The sequence below is a fragment of the Stereum hirsutum genome, assembly GCF_000264905.1.
Source record: "Stereum hirsutum FP-91666 SS1 unplaced genomic scaffold STEHIscaffold_3, whole genome shotgun sequence".
NCBI classification, from domain to species: domain Eukaryota; kingdom Fungi; phylum Basidiomycota; class Agaricomycetes; order Russulales; family Stereaceae; genus Stereum; species Stereum hirsutum.
In genome coordinates this window covers 2,583,326-2,602,126 of record NW_006763133.1, presented here as the reverse complement: position 1 = coordinate 2,602,126, position 18,801 = coordinate 2,583,326, and the positions used below count along the sequence as shown (strand labels likewise).

At 52.0% G+C, this 18,801-nt stretch overlaps 8 protein-coding genes across 8 annotated transcripts; 4 read left to right on the top strand and 4 right to left on the bottom strand.

The window, feature by feature from the left end:
• Positions 1-2,167: 2,167 nt before the first annotated feature.
• Positions 2,168-3,195, bottom strand: STEHIDRAFT_119291 (uncharacterized protein). Its single transcript, XM_007301170.1, has 6 exons — positions 3,172-3,195; positions 3,056-3,090; positions 2,749-2,949; positions 2,536-2,683; positions 2,401-2,446; positions 2,168-2,215 (listed from the first exon to the last, which is right to left on the bottom strand). Exons 3-5 carry the CDS (start codon positions 2,943-2,945, stop codon positions 2,414-2,416), a joined length of 378 nt encoding a protein of 125 aa, XP_007301232.1. The 5' UTR covers positions 2,946-2,949; positions 3,056-3,090; positions 3,172-3,195; the 3' UTR covers positions 2,168-2,215; positions 2,401-2,413.
• Positions 3,196-6,393: 3,198 nt separating this feature from the next.
• STEHIDRAFT_145373 (uncharacterized protein) lies at positions 6,394-7,780 on the top strand. The gene is made up of 4 exons (XM_007301169.1): positions 6,394-6,437; positions 6,501-6,873; positions 6,937-7,701; positions 7,758-7,780. Coding segments are annotated over exons 2-4 (1,134 nt in total). The 5' UTR covers positions 6,394-6,437; positions 6,501-6,505; the 3' UTR covers positions 7,759-7,780.
• A 964-nt stretch (positions 7,781-8,744) lies between these two features.
• On the bottom strand, positions 8,745-9,284 carry STEHIDRAFT_51664 (uncharacterized protein; the record flags this gene model as incomplete). The annotated part of the gene is made up of 1 exon (XM_007300425.1): positions 8,745-9,284. A coding segment is annotated over one exon (540 nt), but the record flags the coding sequence as incomplete, so codon positions are not given.
• Positions 9,285-10,268: 984 nt separating this feature from the next.
• STEHIDRAFT_50829 (d-4,5 unsaturated-glucuronyl hydrolase-like protein) lies at positions 10,269-11,978 on the bottom strand (the record flags this gene model as incomplete). The annotated part of the gene is made up of 8 exons (XM_007300348.1): positions 10,269-10,330; positions 10,389-10,503; positions 10,566-10,719; positions 10,778-10,874; positions 10,927-11,076; positions 11,146-11,245; positions 11,321-11,474; positions 11,536-11,978. 8 exons carry the CDS (start codon positions 11,976-11,978, stop codon positions 10,269-10,271), a joined length of 1,275 nt encoding a protein of 424 aa, XP_007300410.1.
• A 1,294-nt stretch (positions 11,979-13,272) lies between these two features.
• Positions 13,273-14,248, top strand: STEHIDRAFT_93115 (O-methyltransferase family 3 protein). Its single transcript, XM_007301168.1, has 3 exons — positions 13,273-13,553; positions 13,642-13,915; positions 13,979-14,248. Exons 1-3 carry the CDS (start codon positions 13,291-13,293, stop codon positions 14,156-14,158), a joined length of 717 nt encoding a protein of 238 aa, XP_007301230.1. The 5' UTR covers positions 13,273-13,290; the 3' UTR covers positions 14,159-14,248.
• A 138-nt stretch (positions 14,249-14,386) lies between these two features.
• STEHIDRAFT_145369 (uncharacterized protein) lies at positions 14,387-14,925 on the top strand. The gene has a single exon (XM_007301167.1). It carries the CDS (start codon positions 14,563-14,565, stop codon positions 14,827-14,829), a length of 267 nt encoding a protein of 88 aa, XP_007301229.1. The 5' UTR covers positions 14,387-14,562; the 3' UTR covers positions 14,830-14,925.
• Positions 14,926-15,361: 436 nt separating this feature from the next.
• On the top strand, positions 15,362-17,118 carry STEHIDRAFT_166472 (TBP-domain-containing protein). The gene is made up of 4 exons (XM_007301166.1): positions 15,362-15,935; positions 16,006-16,278; positions 16,332-16,421; positions 16,567-17,118. The coding sequence occupies exons 1-4, from the start codon at positions 15,462-15,464 to the stop codon at positions 16,633-16,635; spliced, it is 906 nt and encodes a 301-aa protein (XP_007301228.1). The 5' UTR covers positions 15,362-15,461; the 3' UTR covers positions 16,636-17,118.
• Positions 17,116-18,711, bottom strand: STEHIDRAFT_166471 (uncharacterized protein). The gene is made up of 2 exons (XM_007301165.1): positions 17,817-18,711; positions 17,116-17,735 (listed from the first exon to the last, which is right to left on the bottom strand). The coding sequence occupies exons 1-2, from the start codon at positions 18,693-18,695 to the stop codon at positions 17,196-17,198; spliced, it is 1,419 nt and encodes a 472-aa protein (XP_007301227.1). The 5' UTR covers positions 18,696-18,711; the 3' UTR covers positions 17,116-17,195.
• Between the last annotated feature and the right edge of the window lie 90 nt (positions 18,712-18,801).

Here is an 18,801-nt window from a genome sequence, read left to right as displayed (position 1 = left end):
CCTAGTTATGAGATACGGGCATCGAACTGGCGGCAGGCGGCATGACTTAGGCGAGTGAACACGAACGCCGCATGAGCAAAGCGAGAGCCTGAGTACTATGTAGTAGCAGCCACGTGAGAGCAACGAGAAGACAGCCGTGGTACAGAGAATAGCTTTCAACAAGCTCGTATGATACAATACCTGGCCGTCTCAGAGACTTGTTCGCACTGGAATCCGATGGAGGCAGCGAGAAGGTAAACAGTAGTACGCTCGTTCTTGCTACGATCAAGCGCGAAGCCTCGAGGCGCGATGAGATCTGCTATCGTTGGCCACGTGGCGTACGAAGGTTCCTCCCTTCATCTCCTCCTCCCGCCCACGATATCGGCCCAGATCCCCCTCGCATGTAAGTTTCAACCACGATTGGATCTGGCAGGTACCCGCGGCCATTTACGGGGCATTTACGAGCAGGCGTAAATTTCTCTGATTATACTGACTTATCGGTGACACCATGCCCGGTCTCAGGTCTCAGGTCTCGGGTGTGACGTTGCATCCGCTTGACTCAGAATCCAGATAAGTACTGCTGTGTACGATGGAGCTCCGTGTTACCGTTGTGCCACTGCCAATGGGTCATGAATCACTGGTCAGTCTCTGTGCCCACTGCCGAGGTATCCGTTGTCGCCACACGCCACACGACATAGGAGGCACAAGACACAATCTGACACAATACGTGAACGACTCAAAGAAGCTGTAGAAATGGAGAACTAGAACTTCGAGAATCGATCCAGGCTTTGGCTTCGCACACTGCCCATGGGTTCTGGGTCCTGGGACAACGATACAGTAATGCGAAGTTTACAATCGACGTCAAGGGGTAATACAAATCGGCCGTTCGTTGGAGGGGGGGTTGGGTTGGACGTCTTCCACGTCTTCAGTGTTCACTTCTTTTGCCACTGGTTCCTGTTTCGAAAGGTTTCTCTTTCGTATGTATGTACTACCAGCTCCTCTCTTCCTTGAAGTTTTTTCTTGACCTTTGAGCGTACTTACTTATCCTTCGCCTGTCAATGGACGCTCGGACATACCGTCATACCCTCATACTGTGCACAATCACTTCTTCCCCTTCCCCTTCCCCTTGCTGAGTTGAACTTCTGCTTCTGCTTCTGCTTCGCACGAGTGCGAGTGCGAGAGTTGGAGGTGTTATGACGTCGGCCCTGTTCTGGTTTTTTGACCGTTATCCTTACTGTAATAATAATCATATCTTCACCGTTCGTTCGTTCGCTCATCCCCGTTCCGTTCGTCTTCGAATGCTTTGCTTGTCGGGCTCTTAGATCTTAGCTCGTAACCTGTCGACATGTCAATGAAACATTCCATTCCCCAAACAGGGTGCTCCGTCCTACGTATACGCAGCGCAATTCTATCCGGACGGGGTCCATCCGCAACGAGGACACGAATTCGAACATATCCCGGATCCTTACCCTTACCTCACTTTCCAGATTCAGACTCAGATTCAGTACCGAGCACTCGTTGACACAAAGTCAAGTTGTGGTGTGCAATTTACTCGACCCTGCGCTTTGGGCGGTGTTCGGGAGGAGTCAACTACCACCTCGGCAAATATCAGTATTGAATATTCCCTTGCGGAGCTGATCTTACTTATACAGCCTCCGCCCATGGACACTCCCGACTTCGACAAGCTTCGACAATCAGCCTCCAGGAACGTTCGTCGCACGTCGTCGGGTAGTGAAGCTAATTCCCGAACTCCCATCACCAGGAGCTCGCCAGGAGCGGGATGGAGATGCAGATACGCCAGGAAATTTTCTTCATGCAACGTTAGAGTGAGAGTGAGAGTGAGAGTGAGGTGCGTGGGAGGCTGTTCCGTCACTGCTAGTGGCCTTATCTTTCCCCATTTCCCCGTTTCCTCATTTCCCCATGTCCCCATTTCCGTGTTCGTTTCGTTTCGTTTTCATTCCTTTGTTCTTGAGCTTGAAGCGAAGTCATCTCCGGGGAAGAGTTCCTTAGGCTGATGAACGAACGGTTTTTTTTGTTAATTTATTTATCGTCGCGCTAGGGCCTGAGGTTCACGAACGTTCGTTTCAGCGGGTTGTCAATGATTGGCGCAGGCCGCACCGGTGTACTTAATCTCCGAGGCGCACTTTCCAAGACTGGAAGATGGAGGATGGAGGATCATGTCGAGATGCGTCGATGTCGATGTCTTGTTCTCGGTTTATGTTACAGATAAGTTATGGTATGTTTCTTGCCTTTCTCGTGCCCGTTCCCGGGGAACGGGAACCTTTTCTTTGATTGTAAGTGTCCGACTCGGAGTCAATGCTGACGATATCTTGAGCGTGGGCGGTGAGGCCTGCCTTAACTCGCATCTTGTAAGTGTAAGTGTGAATATTTCAATGCTGATGATATCTTCAACATTTGTAGTGTCGTGGGCCACCTAACGCGCCACGCCGGTTGACTCTGAACGTATGTACGTCCCAACCTGTCCCAACACCTGATCGGCGCCCAACCCTCGATTTTCGTGCTTCCACTTCTCCCGAGTTACTAAACATTGAATAGCTTTAGACACCGACGCGCTTCGTCACGACGAATCCTTCCTGTTCGTCGGTGCTCCTTCCGCCTCTTCTCGTGTAAGGACGCGCAACGCGACCCTCGATACTCATTACATTTACCCCTTACAGCTTGAATGTAGTCAACTGACTCCGATGTGAGCTCATCATTGGCTCTTCGAAGCCTTTCTTCTTATCATCATTGACCTACATAACCTGACAGAACTCAGCTATTGGCTGGGCATCATTGTCTGCGGAAAGGCACCTCAGTCGGCCCTCGAAACACCCACGCGTTTCGTAGGGCCTGAGGGATGAGGCCTGAGTATCTGAATCGATGGGTCTAGTTGACTTATAGGTTGCCTCAGTGCTAGAGGGAGGAGCTGAGTTTTGATCAGTGTGGTATGCGGTGTACAGTAGCATGAAGGTAAAACGAGTCTGTATAATTACTGCAGACATCGTGACCCTGCGCCGGTCTCTCAACCGAGTCGGCCGAAAACATTGCGTCACAATACTAATGGGCCGCTTTGAAGCTTTGAACGCACTGGCAGGTGCTCGTGGATCCCGCGTACGTTATGTATTCGGTTAATACCCTACTATATTCACGCTATGTAAAAGATCGCTAACCGAGACTTGAAAACCTTCCAAGGCCCCATCAATTGTTGAAATACACAAACCCAACCGAGTCTCGAGACGCATTGCTTTGTCCTCGTGTGACGTCGTCGTGAGCTGGCGTGGTGAGCTATGCCTTTTCGGTCCAAGCACCTTTTCAACTAACTTCCAGAAAGCCTCGAAGGAGTAAGTCAGGGAGACCGGGTTGCAAGTGGCGTAGTGGCGTAGGTGGCGCCACCAACAAGTTGAGCTGGTGACCTCGTATGTGAGCATTTCGCCCGTTTTCGTGGTTCGGGTACTTTGTATGTTCATCAACTAACATGCTATTAGTACAGTGTCCGAGTGTGGAGTGTCCCAAGATCAGGTTGGCTCCGACGGTCCCCAAACCAGTACATACGCCGACTATCATCTCGTTTTGCTTCCGTTCCGTTCGTTCGATCCTCAAATGACTTACCCCACACTTACCCCACACTAGGTCCAGTACGACTTTGCTTCCCGATTCCAACCTGACCTTGAAGCTCCACACGTCCTCGCGCCGGATGTGGAATTCCAACCGTGTCAAGTGACCGTCATATCTGAGCCCGGTTCAATTTTGCTTCCGGCCCCGTCGAAGATTGTGAGTTGATTGTGCTCTTGTCGACTTCTTTCTCCCAAAATCTCTCTCATCTTTGGATAAGATACCCACTTGGAGAACTCGAGTCGGCCCTGTTCCAGAGATTTCATAGATGATCGTTGCAGCTGCCATGGCGTATATCACGCACAAGTACCCATGGCCAACACGAACTACCCCTTCCCACTTCGAGCTGTACGACGCCGTTCGAGCATACATGACCGCAATTTCGGGTGCGGAAGGCGACACGTTGTTTAGGCTATGGCCTGCTATGGCACGGAGAGAAGGTCAAGACACTTCCTTTTCACTCACTCGCCTCTTCTACCTTCTACAGTAACTGGCATATGAAACACAACAGGCATGTTACACTCACAGCTCTATCTCGCCCAATCTTAGCTCTTCTCGAGTCACGGATAGTGTGAGCTTCGAATTCATTTCCGACGTTCAGGTCGACACGGACACGGACTTTGCGCCACTGCCACTGCGATCGATTGCCAGTGGTGGTTGATTCGAAGCTGAGCAGTGAGCGTCGAGTTGTTGACTTCTGAGCCTTCGATGCGTGGTCCTCTCGTTGGGTCAAAGTCGACTCCGATTCGCCTCGGGCCCTTGACTCGCTTGCATGCTTCAGGAGAGAGCGTTGACCACCAATCCTGAGATACTCGAGGCTCGCGATCTAGCTCCACTTTCCATGCAACTCGCACCGCGACCGCGAAATTTCTGGTTCCCTGTAAGCACCGCCAGTCACTGCATCCCTCTACTTCCACTATAGTATGCCACGAGTGCGTGGGGGTCTCAAGCTGATTCATCCCCGCAGGAAACAATAACAGGTTGCATTCCTTGACTCCGCGCCGAAAACCTGCCCATTTGCTCTCCAGGCTCGCTTACTAGCCACAGATCTGCATAGCAGGTGGCATGCTCTGCCATGGAACACGGCGCTCGCTAAGTACGGCTCTCCGGTTCTCTCAATGTTGGTGAGTCCTTCGATCGTGCCAAGCGAGATCGCTTCACACAGACTCGTAACACGCCGCTTTCATTCATTCGTGCATGGTGTGAAGATGTGAATGCATATTTCGCCAGTGCAAGTCCACACTCGAGCCCGTGCTGGCAGCAATCGGATTGACACGCTTCGAGATCCAGTATTCTGCGACCGTTGACATACTTAGCTGCGTTCTTAATGCCCTGCCCTATAGCGCAGTGTGATTTGCTCTTCGAGCAGATCCCCTCCGAAGTCAACCACTGAACTCGAGGTCCGTGCCAGAGGGAATGTAGACCCTATGATTTATGATCATGCAGTTCTTGTTCCGTGCTGTGTCGCGCACGCTGGGCGTGGAGCCGTGAGTCCGGCCGTTCCGCCATTGTAATGAAGAGCGATGCATTTTTATCGGTATAGGTCGACGTAGAATGTTTCAGTGGATCCACCGACGGAACGGTCTATGGTGGTCCATACGCAGACACAGAGTTATGGCTGGGGTAGCAAGAGTCTGCCCTTCGCATACCGAGACAATTTTCGTAGGCCGTGGTTGGGAAATGTACATTGCTATAAGTATTGTGGTTTGTGTGGCCCGGACCCAGACTGCGTGGCGGATCTAAAATGTGTAAAGACTTTGTTTTATCTCTGATCATAGTGGTCACAGTTTGAGAGTGTATATTGTCGTGTAAGTACTCCCTGCATGATGTTACAACAGTACATTAAAAGGTGGAGGGTCGGCATTATGTTCCTGCAGTTGGAATGGCCTGCGTGTTGTAATACGAGCTCAAGAAAACTTCCAATGGAAGCGAAAGGACTCTGTTTGTACTCGATATTTCGGTCCTCGTCCTCGATTGCAGACCTACGAGTGAAAGCAACAGGATAACTTGAATAAGAACGAATAGCGAAAGATATGGGAGGGAGAACGGGAGAGACGGCTGTCAAAAGACTGAAGCACACATACGAGAACAGCCTAAGTGTCGAAAACCTGTCTAGAGCCTGAGGGTCAATCGACTGGCGAACGATTCGGAGAGCAGTCATCGAGAAGAAGGAAGAAGAATATGGTCAGGACTATCAACAAGAGTCACTGAGACCAGTTCTGCTTACGTGGAAATCTCCCCACAGGGAGTGGTACATAACGTACTGCTAGCGGTACCGTTTTGTGGATGCAATCCAGATGTCGCCACTCGCCACAATGACGGTGTTTCAACCAAGTTGATTCCGGCCTTTCCCGAAGTCGCGTCGCGTCGAGAACAATGACCGTCCGCGGCGGACGCGTCTTTCCCTGCGTTCACCACCGCCTCGACACGTCGTTGAGCACGTCCCCATCGTGAAGAAATTTACCCCATTTAAGCCGCATTATTCCTCACAGAGCTTCCTGAGATCTTCGCACGGGCTCGAACGCGTCGACCTCTCCCCTAAACGGCTAGTAGGAAGAACCAGCGGTCGCCGATTGGCGTGCTGTTCACGGACAAGCGAGAAAGGTAGGTTTTCTCTCTCTTTGTTACGAGGTTGCGCAAGCATCTATAACTTCGGGCAGCTTGTCTTATGGATGCGTATTTTCTTTAGAACCATATTCTGTGAAGTAGGCAGCGCTCGAGAAATCGTGTGGCGTCAGGCCCGTCAACATAACGGTGGAATAAGTACTACAAGCTGTGTTTCGACGTCTGAGACAACATATTAGACCCCTTTCGTCCGGCCCAGACTTTGAATTAGAACCGTTGTGGTAGGTTGTTTAAGCTTATACCTTTTTTACGCCGTCCGTGGACTCTGAATATATGCGATACAGGATAAATGGTTGAGATGCCCATAGCCCCTCAACAGAACGACAAGACCGCTTCATCAGTTGAGCCTATGCTCATAGATGCTCGCGTCAAGACCGAAGTCGTAAATGTCGAAGAACTACCTCTTCCGCAGTGTAATCAAAAGTTGTGGCACGAAGACGGCACCGTCATTGTGATCCTGAGTTCTATGCTCTTCCGTGTTCACCAAGCCACATTATGCGACCAGTCTTCAGTCCTGAAAGCATTGGTCGTTCTTTCTCAGGCAGTTCCCATATCTGAAGAGGCTCCAACGCCAGGGGAGAAGGACCTGCGATACATACATCTGGACGATGACCCTGCGGACATCGAGCAGCTTCTCCTCAGTTTATACGATGCTGAGTACGTTCGCGTCTATCTCTCATTCTCCACGACTCCCACACCTTATGGCTCTATGGTGTCCAGATGTACAGCTCCAGAACAAGTCAGCTTCACGCTCGTCTCTGCCTGGCTTCGAATGGGCACAAAATACAAAGTCGACCGTCTGCGCGACGATGCCATTCGTCGACTGGCTATATGCTATCCAAGTACTCTTCGCAACTTCGACCTTGCCAATTCTGCTTCCTTCGTACTTCCGATAGAAGCCCCGACTGTCCCAGAGGCTCCAATGGTCGCCTTCTTAGCTTTGACGCACGACCTGCCCTATATACTCCCTCTCGCGCTCTACTACTGCTGCCTCGAGCAACCATCCTCCCTCCGGTCCATCATCGACAAAGCCTCTCAGACTTACGGTCGCGGTATCACTCGCGACGATCCATCGCTGATCGCCCGGTGCTATGAAGGCAGACCCGCCCTCCTCGACCTCCATCACAAATTCCTCTTTACCGTGTTCGACGGCGCTTTAAGCCCAGAATGTAAACGGCCGACGTTCTGTGGATCCGCATTGCATGGGCTGCTGATGCATGCCGCTCGCATAAGATGGTTCACCAGTCCCGATATCTTTTATTGGCATTGGGACGCGATAAAATCTCTTGCGGCCTGTCAGGCTTGTGAAGCCCTCGTTCGACGGCGATATGAGGATCTTCGAGCGCAAATGTGGATGAAGCTGCCTCAGTGTTTCGGGATAGAGCTTTCTGAGACGGAGTGGCCCATTGAAGATACGACCAAGGCCTCTGCCTCTGTCCCACCGCCAACTAATGCTACCCGGCCACCTTCCGGTCGAGATACCTAGTGAGCAATAGTCTTCAATATAATCTTACTTCTGCTGATATTCATCGTACGTATAGATGTCTCTAATTTGCATGGACGTGGCCCTGTGTACATATACCCAGAATTCTATTCACGGCTGCATTTCTTGGTTCTCAAATGTCTTGCCTTCAGCGCGAACATGCGTACCGATAACAAATTGTGGCGCTCTCACTGCTCGTCTCTTGGTACTATCATGGCTGTATCCAGGTACGATTTGTACTAGCTCCACATACAAAAGAGAAATTGACATATACTTTCATCGAACTACATAAAAAGAACAGGCTAGTCAAGGGACGAAGAGAGAGAAAACCAGACAATAACGAGGGTGAACGCGGTTTCAAGGACCGTCAGACAGAACTGAAGCTTGAAACACAAAGTATCATGAAGGTAACAAAGGGATGTCTAGCTCAGAACATCTCCTCCCGAGGACCTTCGTCGCCGAGCCTCTCCGAGAATGATGAGCTGAATCCCATCCAATTGCTACTGGCCATACGAGAGAGTGACACCGAAGGAGGCTCGATGAAAGAACCTCCCTCGCCTCCTATTCCGTATTCAACACTTCCCTCGCTGAAAGATCCGAAATCAGAGAACGAGTCGGAATCGGAGAGGAAGTCCATGCTATCTTCGGAGGAAGGTGAGCGAATGGGCGAGACGTGCTGGGAGGGCGACTGCGATGCCATAGGGAAGGAGGAAGAGAAGTCGAGGGTCGGAAGAACGAAAGATCGAGCCGGGTCGACGGAGGAAGTGGAATGGCCGTCGTCCTCGAACGGATTCCTGCCAAAATCGCTGACACTCATATTTCCGCTCTCCAGGTCCATGGCGCTCAACGCATCCTCGACTTCCTTCATCTCCTTCTCGTCATCCTCAGCCGATCTCTCTTCCTCCAGTACACACCAGCCCTTGCCACTCTCGCCTATAACCGCACGCACTTCATTCTCCGTCCAGCCTTCGAAGCGAACACGAAGAACACTGGCTTCGCCTCGATAAGAGCCGTAGACGTCGCAGATCGCACCACGACCCCAAACGTTCGCAACATCAAGTCGTCCGAAGAGAGTTGATACACGGAGCGAGTGCATGTTATGATTCGCGTGAAGGTCCCCGAGGACATTAAGGGGTAAGAGCGGATGCTTGGTAGACATGCTTGGAGGGTTGGCCGAAAGAGGGAGGCGGGAAGTAGGAGTGGGAGCGAGAGGAATAAGGAGCTGGGTAGAGACGGCGGCAATGGGTGCAGCAGGGAAGTAGCGGTTGAGCTCCTCCTCGGTCTGCTCTTGAGCAGAGGAAGCAACGGAGGCGGCGGCGTCGTGGAAGTGAACCTTCTCAGCCTTCGCAACCTTGGTCTTGCGGGCCTTCTTCTGCTCCTTGCCCATGGCCAATTTCCTCTCCTCCTTCATCTTCTCTCCGATGTCCCAATCAACTTCGTACGCAGCTCGGCTTGCGATGGGAACATTCTGAACCAAGTTCTGGAAGATAGGTCGGCCGGTGGAGAAGTTTCTCGCAGTGCCGAGTCCAACCTGGCTGATACCTCTTGGGACGACTGGAGCTTTGGGTAGTTTAGGTGTCCCCATCGGGCGAGAAAGGGCATGTCGCATTCCGGGAGACCAGCTTTGCTGGATAGTCTGAGGTCTGACGAAGCCATGTAGGCCACGGGCTGCAGAAGGTGGGATGCGGCCATTGAGAGTGCCAGGGGCGGTCAAGTGGCCAACGAAGGCTTGGAAGAGGCCTCTGGTCGACTTGAGCAGACGCTGAGCAGTGGATGAGGGTTGTGTGGGTGCGGAGCGGGGGATGTGTATGTTTCGAGCCTGGTGTTTCGTTGAGGGTGCTAGATTCGTTGCTCCTCCGTGTGAGAGGATGTGGGACGCCTGCCGCCCTGCGGACAGCAAGGGTCCCGACGATGCAAGCGGCATCGTGGATAGTCAGCTACAGGAGACTGACAAGAGTATTGATTTGTCTGAGCTAGTCTAGAGGTGCTGCAGAGGTGAGGTGAGGCAGAGGTGAGGTGAGGGTTACTGGTCAAGGGTGTTGCGAAGTCGAAGTCCCCACAGTCTCTAAGCAAGTGGCACTGCTTGGCTTGAACTCGTCATGCCGGCCGTTTGCCGGACCTCTGCCGAAAAGGCGCGTCACCCCTCGTCGCCGAGTGGCACCGGCCCCAAAGAATGTGGCCCATCGCGCGGATCGACATTTTCTTTCACCGATTCCTACGTTACGAAGCTACCCTTTTTCTAAAACACCGATAGAGCGGAGGCCATTGACGCTCATATCTGTTGCCGCAAAGTTCACATTTTTACCTCGTTCATCACCTCAGGTTTATTTTACAAAGGATCAGTGGCTGGTCGTCGAGCAGGATCCTTATGTCTGCGCATTCGATCTCGTCTTCCGCAACATTTCTGTGCCCTTTCGACGCTTAATATCATGAAACCGAAGAAACCGAATGGTCTCGGGATCCAGGACAAAGCGAAGTGGGCGGATGGGACGCTCGAGTGAATACTAATTTATGAAATCATGTCTGTTCCTTCATAAAAACAGCGACTTTGTCCTGAGCGCAAAGCACCTCAGCAGCCCGCCAACCCCATCTTCACAAGTGTATTCCCCGCCTCCACAAGATAATAATCGCCTATGATAGCATAACGACGGTCAGCACCGATTCCCTTGAAGTGGTCCTGCAAACACACCGTAGATGATACCCGTGAGGTTGTTCGGTGGGCTAGCAGGGTTGTTGACGGTCCCGTTCGACAGCAAACTCTCCCATTCAGGCTTCCAGAACGCCGCCGTGGTGTTACTAAGGATCTGTGAGACCCGAGGGGCTAAGGTCAACACTTGAAGGTGTGATGAGCGGAGAGTGCGCGTACCTGCGCGGCCACGTTGATGTAGTAGTTCGCACCCGAGGTGTTGGCTGGGGAGAGATTAGCCTCTTGTTGAGCGAGAAGTAAGAGACCGTTTGTTGCGATCATAGCTGCTGAGGTATCGGCGGGACGTGGAGGGGTCAAAGGTGCATCAAAATCCCTGAAAGACACGGACGATGAGTTACGGGTGAAAGAGAAAGAGAAACTGCAAGGCGTACCAAGGAATGACCCCGTCGTCTGGGATATGATCGATGAAGTACTTCGCCATACGGCGAGAAGTATCCAGATAGCGTGAAAGATCTGTGTTATTGTGCACTGTACGTGCGTCAACGGGGAGATCATCAGTGCGGCGTGTGGCGTGGGTTACAAGCAAGACGAGACGAACTGTTGGCGAATCCGTAGATACCCCATGCTTGCCCTCGACTCCAGGTACTAGAGTTCGAGTAACCTTGGGAGGTACGTTGATCGATGACGGCACCTGTGGTTGAATTGTAGTCGACAACATGGAACGAAGAGCCTGCAATTAGAGCGCGAGCCGGTCAGCAAAATGGTGTGGTTATTCGAATGGGTATGTTGGAGAACGTACCATCGGCCCTAACGTGGTTGACCATCGTCTTATCTGCATGCGAAATGGCGATATCGACTAGTGTAGTGTTCCCAGTCAAGTTCGCAGAATTGAATAGAACCTAGTAAATCAAAAAGAAATATCGTCAGTGAGGGTTCATGGGCAGGTAAAATACAAGCAGCATGTAGTGACGCACCTCCAGGTTCATCATGTTATCGATAATGACTTGGAAATCAGTCGGGTCCGTCGAGTCCCAACTTCTCGTGCAGCCCACAATTGGACTGAATCTTCCCGCAAGGTGAGCGGCGAACTTATTGATCGCGTCTACAGCGGACTGATTCTGTGGGTTGCTACATAACCGTGCATCAGCAGCCACACCAGACACGAAGAAAACAAAGAGACGAGACTTACACCTTCAGCTCCTCCACGAACGGAAAACTCAAAAACCCTACATCATGCCCAACACCCGTTTTTGTCTCACTCGGCACCTCGCCCGTCGCCCATGTCCTCCCCAACTCCAACCACTCCGTCCCATTTCCATCGTCTCCTGCGTTCTGAGACTGACACAACCCGGCCCTCTCATGCAACGCGTAAAACGTGGCGGGCAGGAATCCAGACGTCCACCCGTCTGCCGCGAAGTACACCCATTTTCCCGTGTCGCGAGTAGTATATTGTGGATAGACGGTCGGTATTCCAGATGTGGACGTGGTGAGGTTCGTGCCTGTGGCGAGAAGCTTCTGGGCGATGAGAGGAGAGAAGAGTTCGGATGGGAGGTTCGGGTTCGATGATGTCGCGAACGAAGGCTTTGACAGTATTGCAAAGGCCAGTGGAAACGCATATGCAGGCAGAAGCATGACGTGTTAATGGTGGTGGAGAGAAGGAAGAGATGCACTTGCAAGGTGCCCGAGGGATATAAGTAGGACACAATCAGGTGGGACGCGACAGAGGTGAAACCCTAGCCCGCCCGCCCCGAGACGTGTTGGACTCATGATCAATTGCATCGTGGTCTTAGAAGACAGCGGGTGGTCACGAACTCAGAGCGTGAACGACCTGATCAGCAGGTCGTGTTCCTTTCCAGGCGACGAAGCGCTCAGCTGGCGGAGCTGTCTGAGGCATAGCAGGCCTATGTGATGCGTACAAGCACTGGGATGAAGAAGAGCAAACCGAGCGGAGATGAGTCCACAGGGTTGACGTCGAGGAGGCGCATGTCAACTGTAGTAAATGAAGGGATGTCGTATCACGGAAGAGCCACAGAATGACAAGTACATCTGGTGTGGCGTTAGGCAACTCCTCGGCGATGAGATCTTCTGGTAGGTCGTCCAGTCAAGATTACGAGAGTATTGCTTCAGGTCCAGGCATAAAAGCAGGGTCAAAAAGAGGCCATCCTTGTCGACGGTAGCAAGGGCAGTTCAAAGAAGTGGGGTGAGTGCAGCCTGAAAGGTCGAGGCCGCCTGAAGCGCGCATTCAAAGAACATGTCGAGCCAGCTGGATTCCGCGTGTATGATAATAGACAAATACGCATCGCATAGAATTAGGTACATTTTCCAGAGTTTATGCAGGTTTATGCTTCGCAGGTCTAGAGAACTGAACGTGAGCAAGACAAAGGGCAGAAAGAATGGACGGAGCGCACCCGTCTTGCATGTCAATGAAGATCCTGAAGAATCCCGAGTCCCTCCTTTCTTCCTCTCCTGATCAGCGATGCTTCTAAATGCGACCTGGTTGAAGGCCAGAAGGAATGAACAAAGACGGTCTATATTGGGTAGACGAAAGAGATTCGCGAGAACGACAGCTGCAGGGAAGCGATGTGTCGGAGGCGGATCGCCCAGTGCCAAGACATCTAAACTTGATCCCGTTAACCATCACTGCTCGTGTTCACGGCTATCTTCCGAGTCTACGAGCTCTCGTTGTGGTTGTTGCCGAAATACTTGGAGTCCTCGCATTTGTCTATGTTTTCGTTCTGTGAAAGGTCATTGGGTAGATATGACGATATATATGTGGACGTCAGCTGCACAGTGCTCGTGAGCATTGCGTTATCGCAAGCATCATAGCCACTCGCTTTGGCTCAGGCTCAGGCTCAGGCTCATGCGTCTGCCTCGTACTCTTCACAACAAGCCTCGAATCAGTCTATCCTCACCGTCCTTAGCCAGGAAATACTTGATCTCAAAGATGTCTACTCAAACCGGTGCCACCAGGACCGGACCTAGCACAAGCCACCAACCGCCCACGACCATCGAAGACTGGACCCGTTCCGACCAGTACCACAACTCCTTCCTGATCGCGCCTGACGAGACTCTGGCTCATGCTCGGGCAAAGAGTGCAGAGAAGGGGTTGCCGGATATCGCGGTCAGTGCCGCGCAGGGGAAGTTTCTGAAGCTGTTGGCACAATCACTTGGAGCGAAGAGGATCTTGGAGGTTGGAACGCTCGGAGGGTGCGTTTCTCTGATCCTCCCATGTTACAGTCCGAATCAACATAAATAATATCTGATGGATGTGGTCTGCTGTCACGGTGTGCTATAGGTACTCTACGATATGGCTCGCCCGCGCCCTCCCCGAGGGCGGAGAGTTAGTGACCTGCGAGCTCAAACCGGAACATGCTCAGGTAGCGCAAGCGAACGTCGAGAACGCTGGCGTTGCGTCGAAAGTGAAGATCATTGTGGGGCCCGCAAAGGAAACGCTGGCCAATCTGCAGCCCTCGCCACCGTTCGACTTTGTCTTCGTTGACGCGGACAAGCCTAGCCTGCTCCCGTACTACATCGAAGCCAAACGACTAGTCAAGAAGGGTGGTGTGATTGTGAGTCTCATAATGTCTATGTTGTGTTGTCTCGGGTTTAGCTGACTGAAGTTTGTTATGTAGGTCCTGGACAATGTCGTGAGGAACGGATTGGTTAGTGTCCCGTCGTATAGTGATCCCAACGTGGAGGGGGTACGGAAGCTATTGGAGTACTTGAAGGACGATAAGGACGTTGATGCGACTACGCTGGGTACTGTCGGAGAGAAGGGTTACGACGGTTTCACGTACGCCGTCAAACTCTAGACGGTCAGACGAACAAGAGGGCACTTGGAAACATGTTTGTTGTTGTATCCATCACTGTATTTTCACAAGTAGATCGAACCCTACACTTCCTGCAGAGCTGAAGTGGGTACGGAAAGCGCGCAAGTGAGAAATATTTGTTTTAATTAAATAATTTGGAGATGGAATAAGCTATACACACGGACAACAACAACGCGATGCATACAATTTGCGACAGTTGTAGGGAGCCTTGCGAAGTAGGATACAGCTGGGGTACAATAGAGGCGCTGCCGCCACAAACGCGAACTGGAGGTCAACGCAATCGTGCCACAGAGTGTGGGCCTCTCGGGAAGATGGCATCGTGTTTGTGATCCTGATGTTGATTGAAAAGTACTGATGGTGTTCATACATCGCCTGATCAGAAGCAGATGTTTCCCAGTAGCTGCTGCATTCGGAAGACTGGAATGAGACCAGTAAGAGGAAAGCCACTCCGGACCCGCGCCATCTTGTTTCAGAAAGAACAGATGAGAACGAGAGAACACAAATCAATTGTGTTGCCAGGACCACCGACGCCTGCGGTTCGAGAATCTTCGAGTTCTGCATCCAGATATCACGAGTTCCGCGCTGAAGATGTTAGCATGGGATGGAAGGCGAAGAATTTTGATGGCGCTTCGATAGAGGGAGATAAGATGTGAAACGAGCGGTCCAAAGAGGTAGTGTAAAGAAGACGAGTTCACAATGAAGCTACAAGGCGCAGCTCATGAGTACAAGACTGAGCAGGTGTCACTGAGAATGGAAACAAAAGCAAGCGTTGTGAGCAGAAAGGAGAGAGGTGAAGAAAGCCAGCATGAGCTCATATGGCGTGTTCAGATGACGTGGCAGCAAGGCTTCGTATTGGCTCGGGAGGGTCCGGCGCAAGACATATCCGATTGCATAAGCGCCCAAGACAGGAACGATACGAAGAATTTAACCAATTACCGACAATTTCTCTGCACGATTCTCGTGCAAAGTGCAGGAGTATATATCGGAGGTCATTTAGAGGCTGCTCGAGAAAGAATGGACGAGAGAACGGGCACAGGACAGAGGGAGGAGGGGAGAAAGCAACGATGATATGGAAGCGGGAGAAAGAGTGGATTTAGAGTTCAGGCCTAGAGTGATAGGCGGAGTTTGAATTGCTCAGGTATATATGAGACCAGCTCGCGCCCGCATGCGAGTCCATTTCCCCCGCTCTCCCGCCACAACATTTTCCCACGCCTCAAAAATCTCGCTCTCATCGTTGCCACTGCCGTTCACCTCTCCGTCCATCCAATAAACTCTTTTATACGTCATGTCTTTCGCGTTGCCCGCTCGTCAAGTCACCTTTGGTGGTCGCTCTCAATGGGTTCCTCCCTCGCAGCAGCAGCAGCAACAGCAACAGCAACAACAGCAGGCTCAGCAAAACGCGCCCGCGCATGGCCTTGCCCTCCCCTCCGGGCCCGCCACATACAATGCCGGACCTCTTGCTCTACCAGGTCCTGCGCCCTCATCAGTTCCCGCATTCCAGTCCACCCTCGCTGGTCAAACGAGCTCGCACTCTCCCCCAACCTATCCCAACAGTCAGCAGAATGCCATCGCTGGCCCTTCTACGCCGGCTGCTGTTCCCGCCACCCCAGCACCCCTCACTCTCGAGCAGCAGCACATCACTGCCGTCGAGGGCATCGTTCCTACGCTGCAGAACATTGTGGCCACCGTCAACCTCGACTGCCGACTCGATTTGAAGACGATCGCCCTTCATGCCAGGAATGCGGAGTATAATCCCAAGGTTGGTATTTATCCTATTTGACTCAACCTAGCTGCATGAATATGCTGCTACCCTCGTTCTTCGCGTTTAGCGTTTCGCCGCCGTCATCATGCGTATTCGCGACCCAAAGACGACCGCTCTAATCTTCGCATCGGGCAAGATGGTTGTCACGGGCGCGAAGTCTGAGGACGACTCGCGTCTCGCTTCCCGCAAGTACGCGAGGATCGTGCAAAAGCTCGGGTTCGACGCCAAGTTCTCCGAGTTCAAGATCCAGAACATCGTCGGTTCTTGTGACGTCAAGTTCCCCATTCGCCTTGAGGGTCTGGCATACAGTCACGGGCAATTCAGCAGTTATGAACCTGAGGTACGTGCTTTTGTCACTTTCCCGTCCTCTATTGTACTCACCTTCTTCCGCAGTTGTTCCCTGGTCTCATTTACCGCATGATCAAGCCAAAGGTCGTCTTGCTCATCTTTGTTTCGGGTAAAATTGTGCTCACCGGTGCAAAGGTGAACAATTGCCCTTCATCCTTTTGTCCATGTTCTTCGTCTGCGTCCGCATTCCTGAGCTTTGTGCCAGGATAGCCCGCACAGTTGAACGTTTTCTATCGCACAGAACATATTACTGACCTCTTCATCTTCACCTCGGCCTCAGGTCCGAGAAGAGATCTACACCGCGTTCAACACGATCTACACTGTGCTTGTCGAGTTCCGCAAGCCCTGATCGCTGTCTGACACCGTGTTCTTCTCCATCGCTCTTCACCCCTTCGCGGCATCGATCCTTGTATCATGTCCTTCGCCTCTATATATCCCAGCTCAGTTGAGCAACCATACAGAGCGCTTAAAACTTTCGGGGTTGAGGGCGCATGGCACTTTGGACATCGTTCGGTTATTCTTGGACTACTTGCCTATGTCGCGCGTTACCTTTACCTCATTCTATTGTTCTTTGTCGCCCCCCATTCCACATCATCCCCTCTTCTCGCTCTGTCACCCCTATGTTTGTCCCCCTCCGTACACCATGCATGATTCTCCTTTGTCACTGTTACTGTCCTAACATTATCCACCCGTCCTCAACCGCAATTACTTAACGATATTCGTACAATACGATTCACTACATGTTTCCTTCCTTTTTCTCTTCATACAACGTTGGGTAGCAGCATTGGCTCCCTTCTATTAGGTAAACTTGTTGGCAATTGCATATTAACATCAAATTAAACTGTTTCTTTGCCCCGTGGGTTCAGAACAAAAAGCTCGCACTGCTCAGAGATACACGAACATCTAATTCTAAGTTGATAGGCCCATTTCTCTGAACCAATTACTACCCAAGCCAACTTCTAATGCCTTCCCCTCCCAATCCTGAACGATCCAGCCCTTCGCCTGCAACCGGTTCACGCCCTCCGCCAATAACGGTCCATGGTACCTCCGCATTCTGGAAAAGCCCAGCGACTCGGAGTTGAAGAACCTCACCACCAAGCCCGTCGAAACCTCTGTCGCGTTCGCACCCTCACCCCCGCTCCTGTCTGTACCCGCCAGCCGGTTAAATACCTGTGAAAACCCAATAGTCGACGCCGACCCATCGATATATATGCCTAGATGCGTGACAGTCTTGGGTACGGAGAAAGGCGGGAGATATTCGAGCGTGCGAGGGAGCTGGATGATGAGGTGTCTGAGGTTAGGGCAGTGGGTGGAGAGGAGGACGAGTGTTGGTGGCAGGGCTTGTGGGTTTGTGAGGTGGATGTAGGCGGTGGTTATGATGGGTCCTTGGATTGCGAGGGAGTGGGAGAGACAGTGGTGTGTGAGGACTGTTGAGACTCGGAGGATGATCTGTTGGCGCACGAAAAGGCGCCACAGAAGCGTAGGGTGAGTACGATATCAGAGGCCACTGCTGAACTACATGGAGCGCACCTTACGTAGATTGGGATAAGGGGGCGGTATGCTGGACAAGGAGTCATGCTCTAGCGTGGGCTCATAGTTGCAGTTGAACCATGGCTCTAAAGCCAGACAATCCAACTCCTGCAGCGTCCCTTCTTCTGTCTGCGGGCCACCCATCGACAGAGGACACGACGCTGCCCAAGCGTATAGCCCATTGTCGATCGTCTTCAACCTCTTCGATCTCCTCAAGAGACTTCTATACGTCTCTCTCATCGGAAGAACCGTGCTCTCCGAGTCCCAGCATATCCTCTGCAGCGTTCCGGAACACGTATCGGCGATGGCATTGATGATAGAGTCCGGCATGACGCGAAGCGCACGACCCGCACATGCGAGGATGAAGAGCGAACGCAGGGAGGGTAGGCAGGAGAAGATATCAGCCAAGGGTTCGAGCAGGATCTTCATCGCACCGTCGTTATCGCACAGGGAAGGGAGAACAATGTCGACTCTACGAGTGCAGGAACCGAGAGAATGTTCGATTCCGAGCCCGGCGGAAAGAACATTTTGTTGGGAGGCAAGAAGGGTGGAGCGGAGAGGAGAGAGGTCGTTCGTGCGGTCGATGAAGAGAGAGCGGTAGAGGAGGCGAGTGGCGATGGAGTTCCATGTCTTGCAGACGAGGACGAGGGAACGCCTGATGGGGAGAGACTTTCGGAGCTCGGTCTGCTGAACGACGACGTCCGTGGAAGGGAAGTGGTACTCGGAAGGAGGCAGAGAAGGGTCGAAGGGGTCTTGGATAGAGATGTTCAAAGATGTGGGCACGTATGTGGCCAATTCAAAGCATCTGTACCAGATCTCCGGTGGGAGGAAGGGTTGGGTGCGTGGCAAGGAGGAGACATCGCCGTCGATTGTGCACATGCCAAGTTATTCACCCTGGTGGTCGGGAGAGAAGATGATAAGTTTCATTAGCGTCTATACCATCCTCGTCTTGTACCATACCATGGGTGAATTATGTACTCAATTG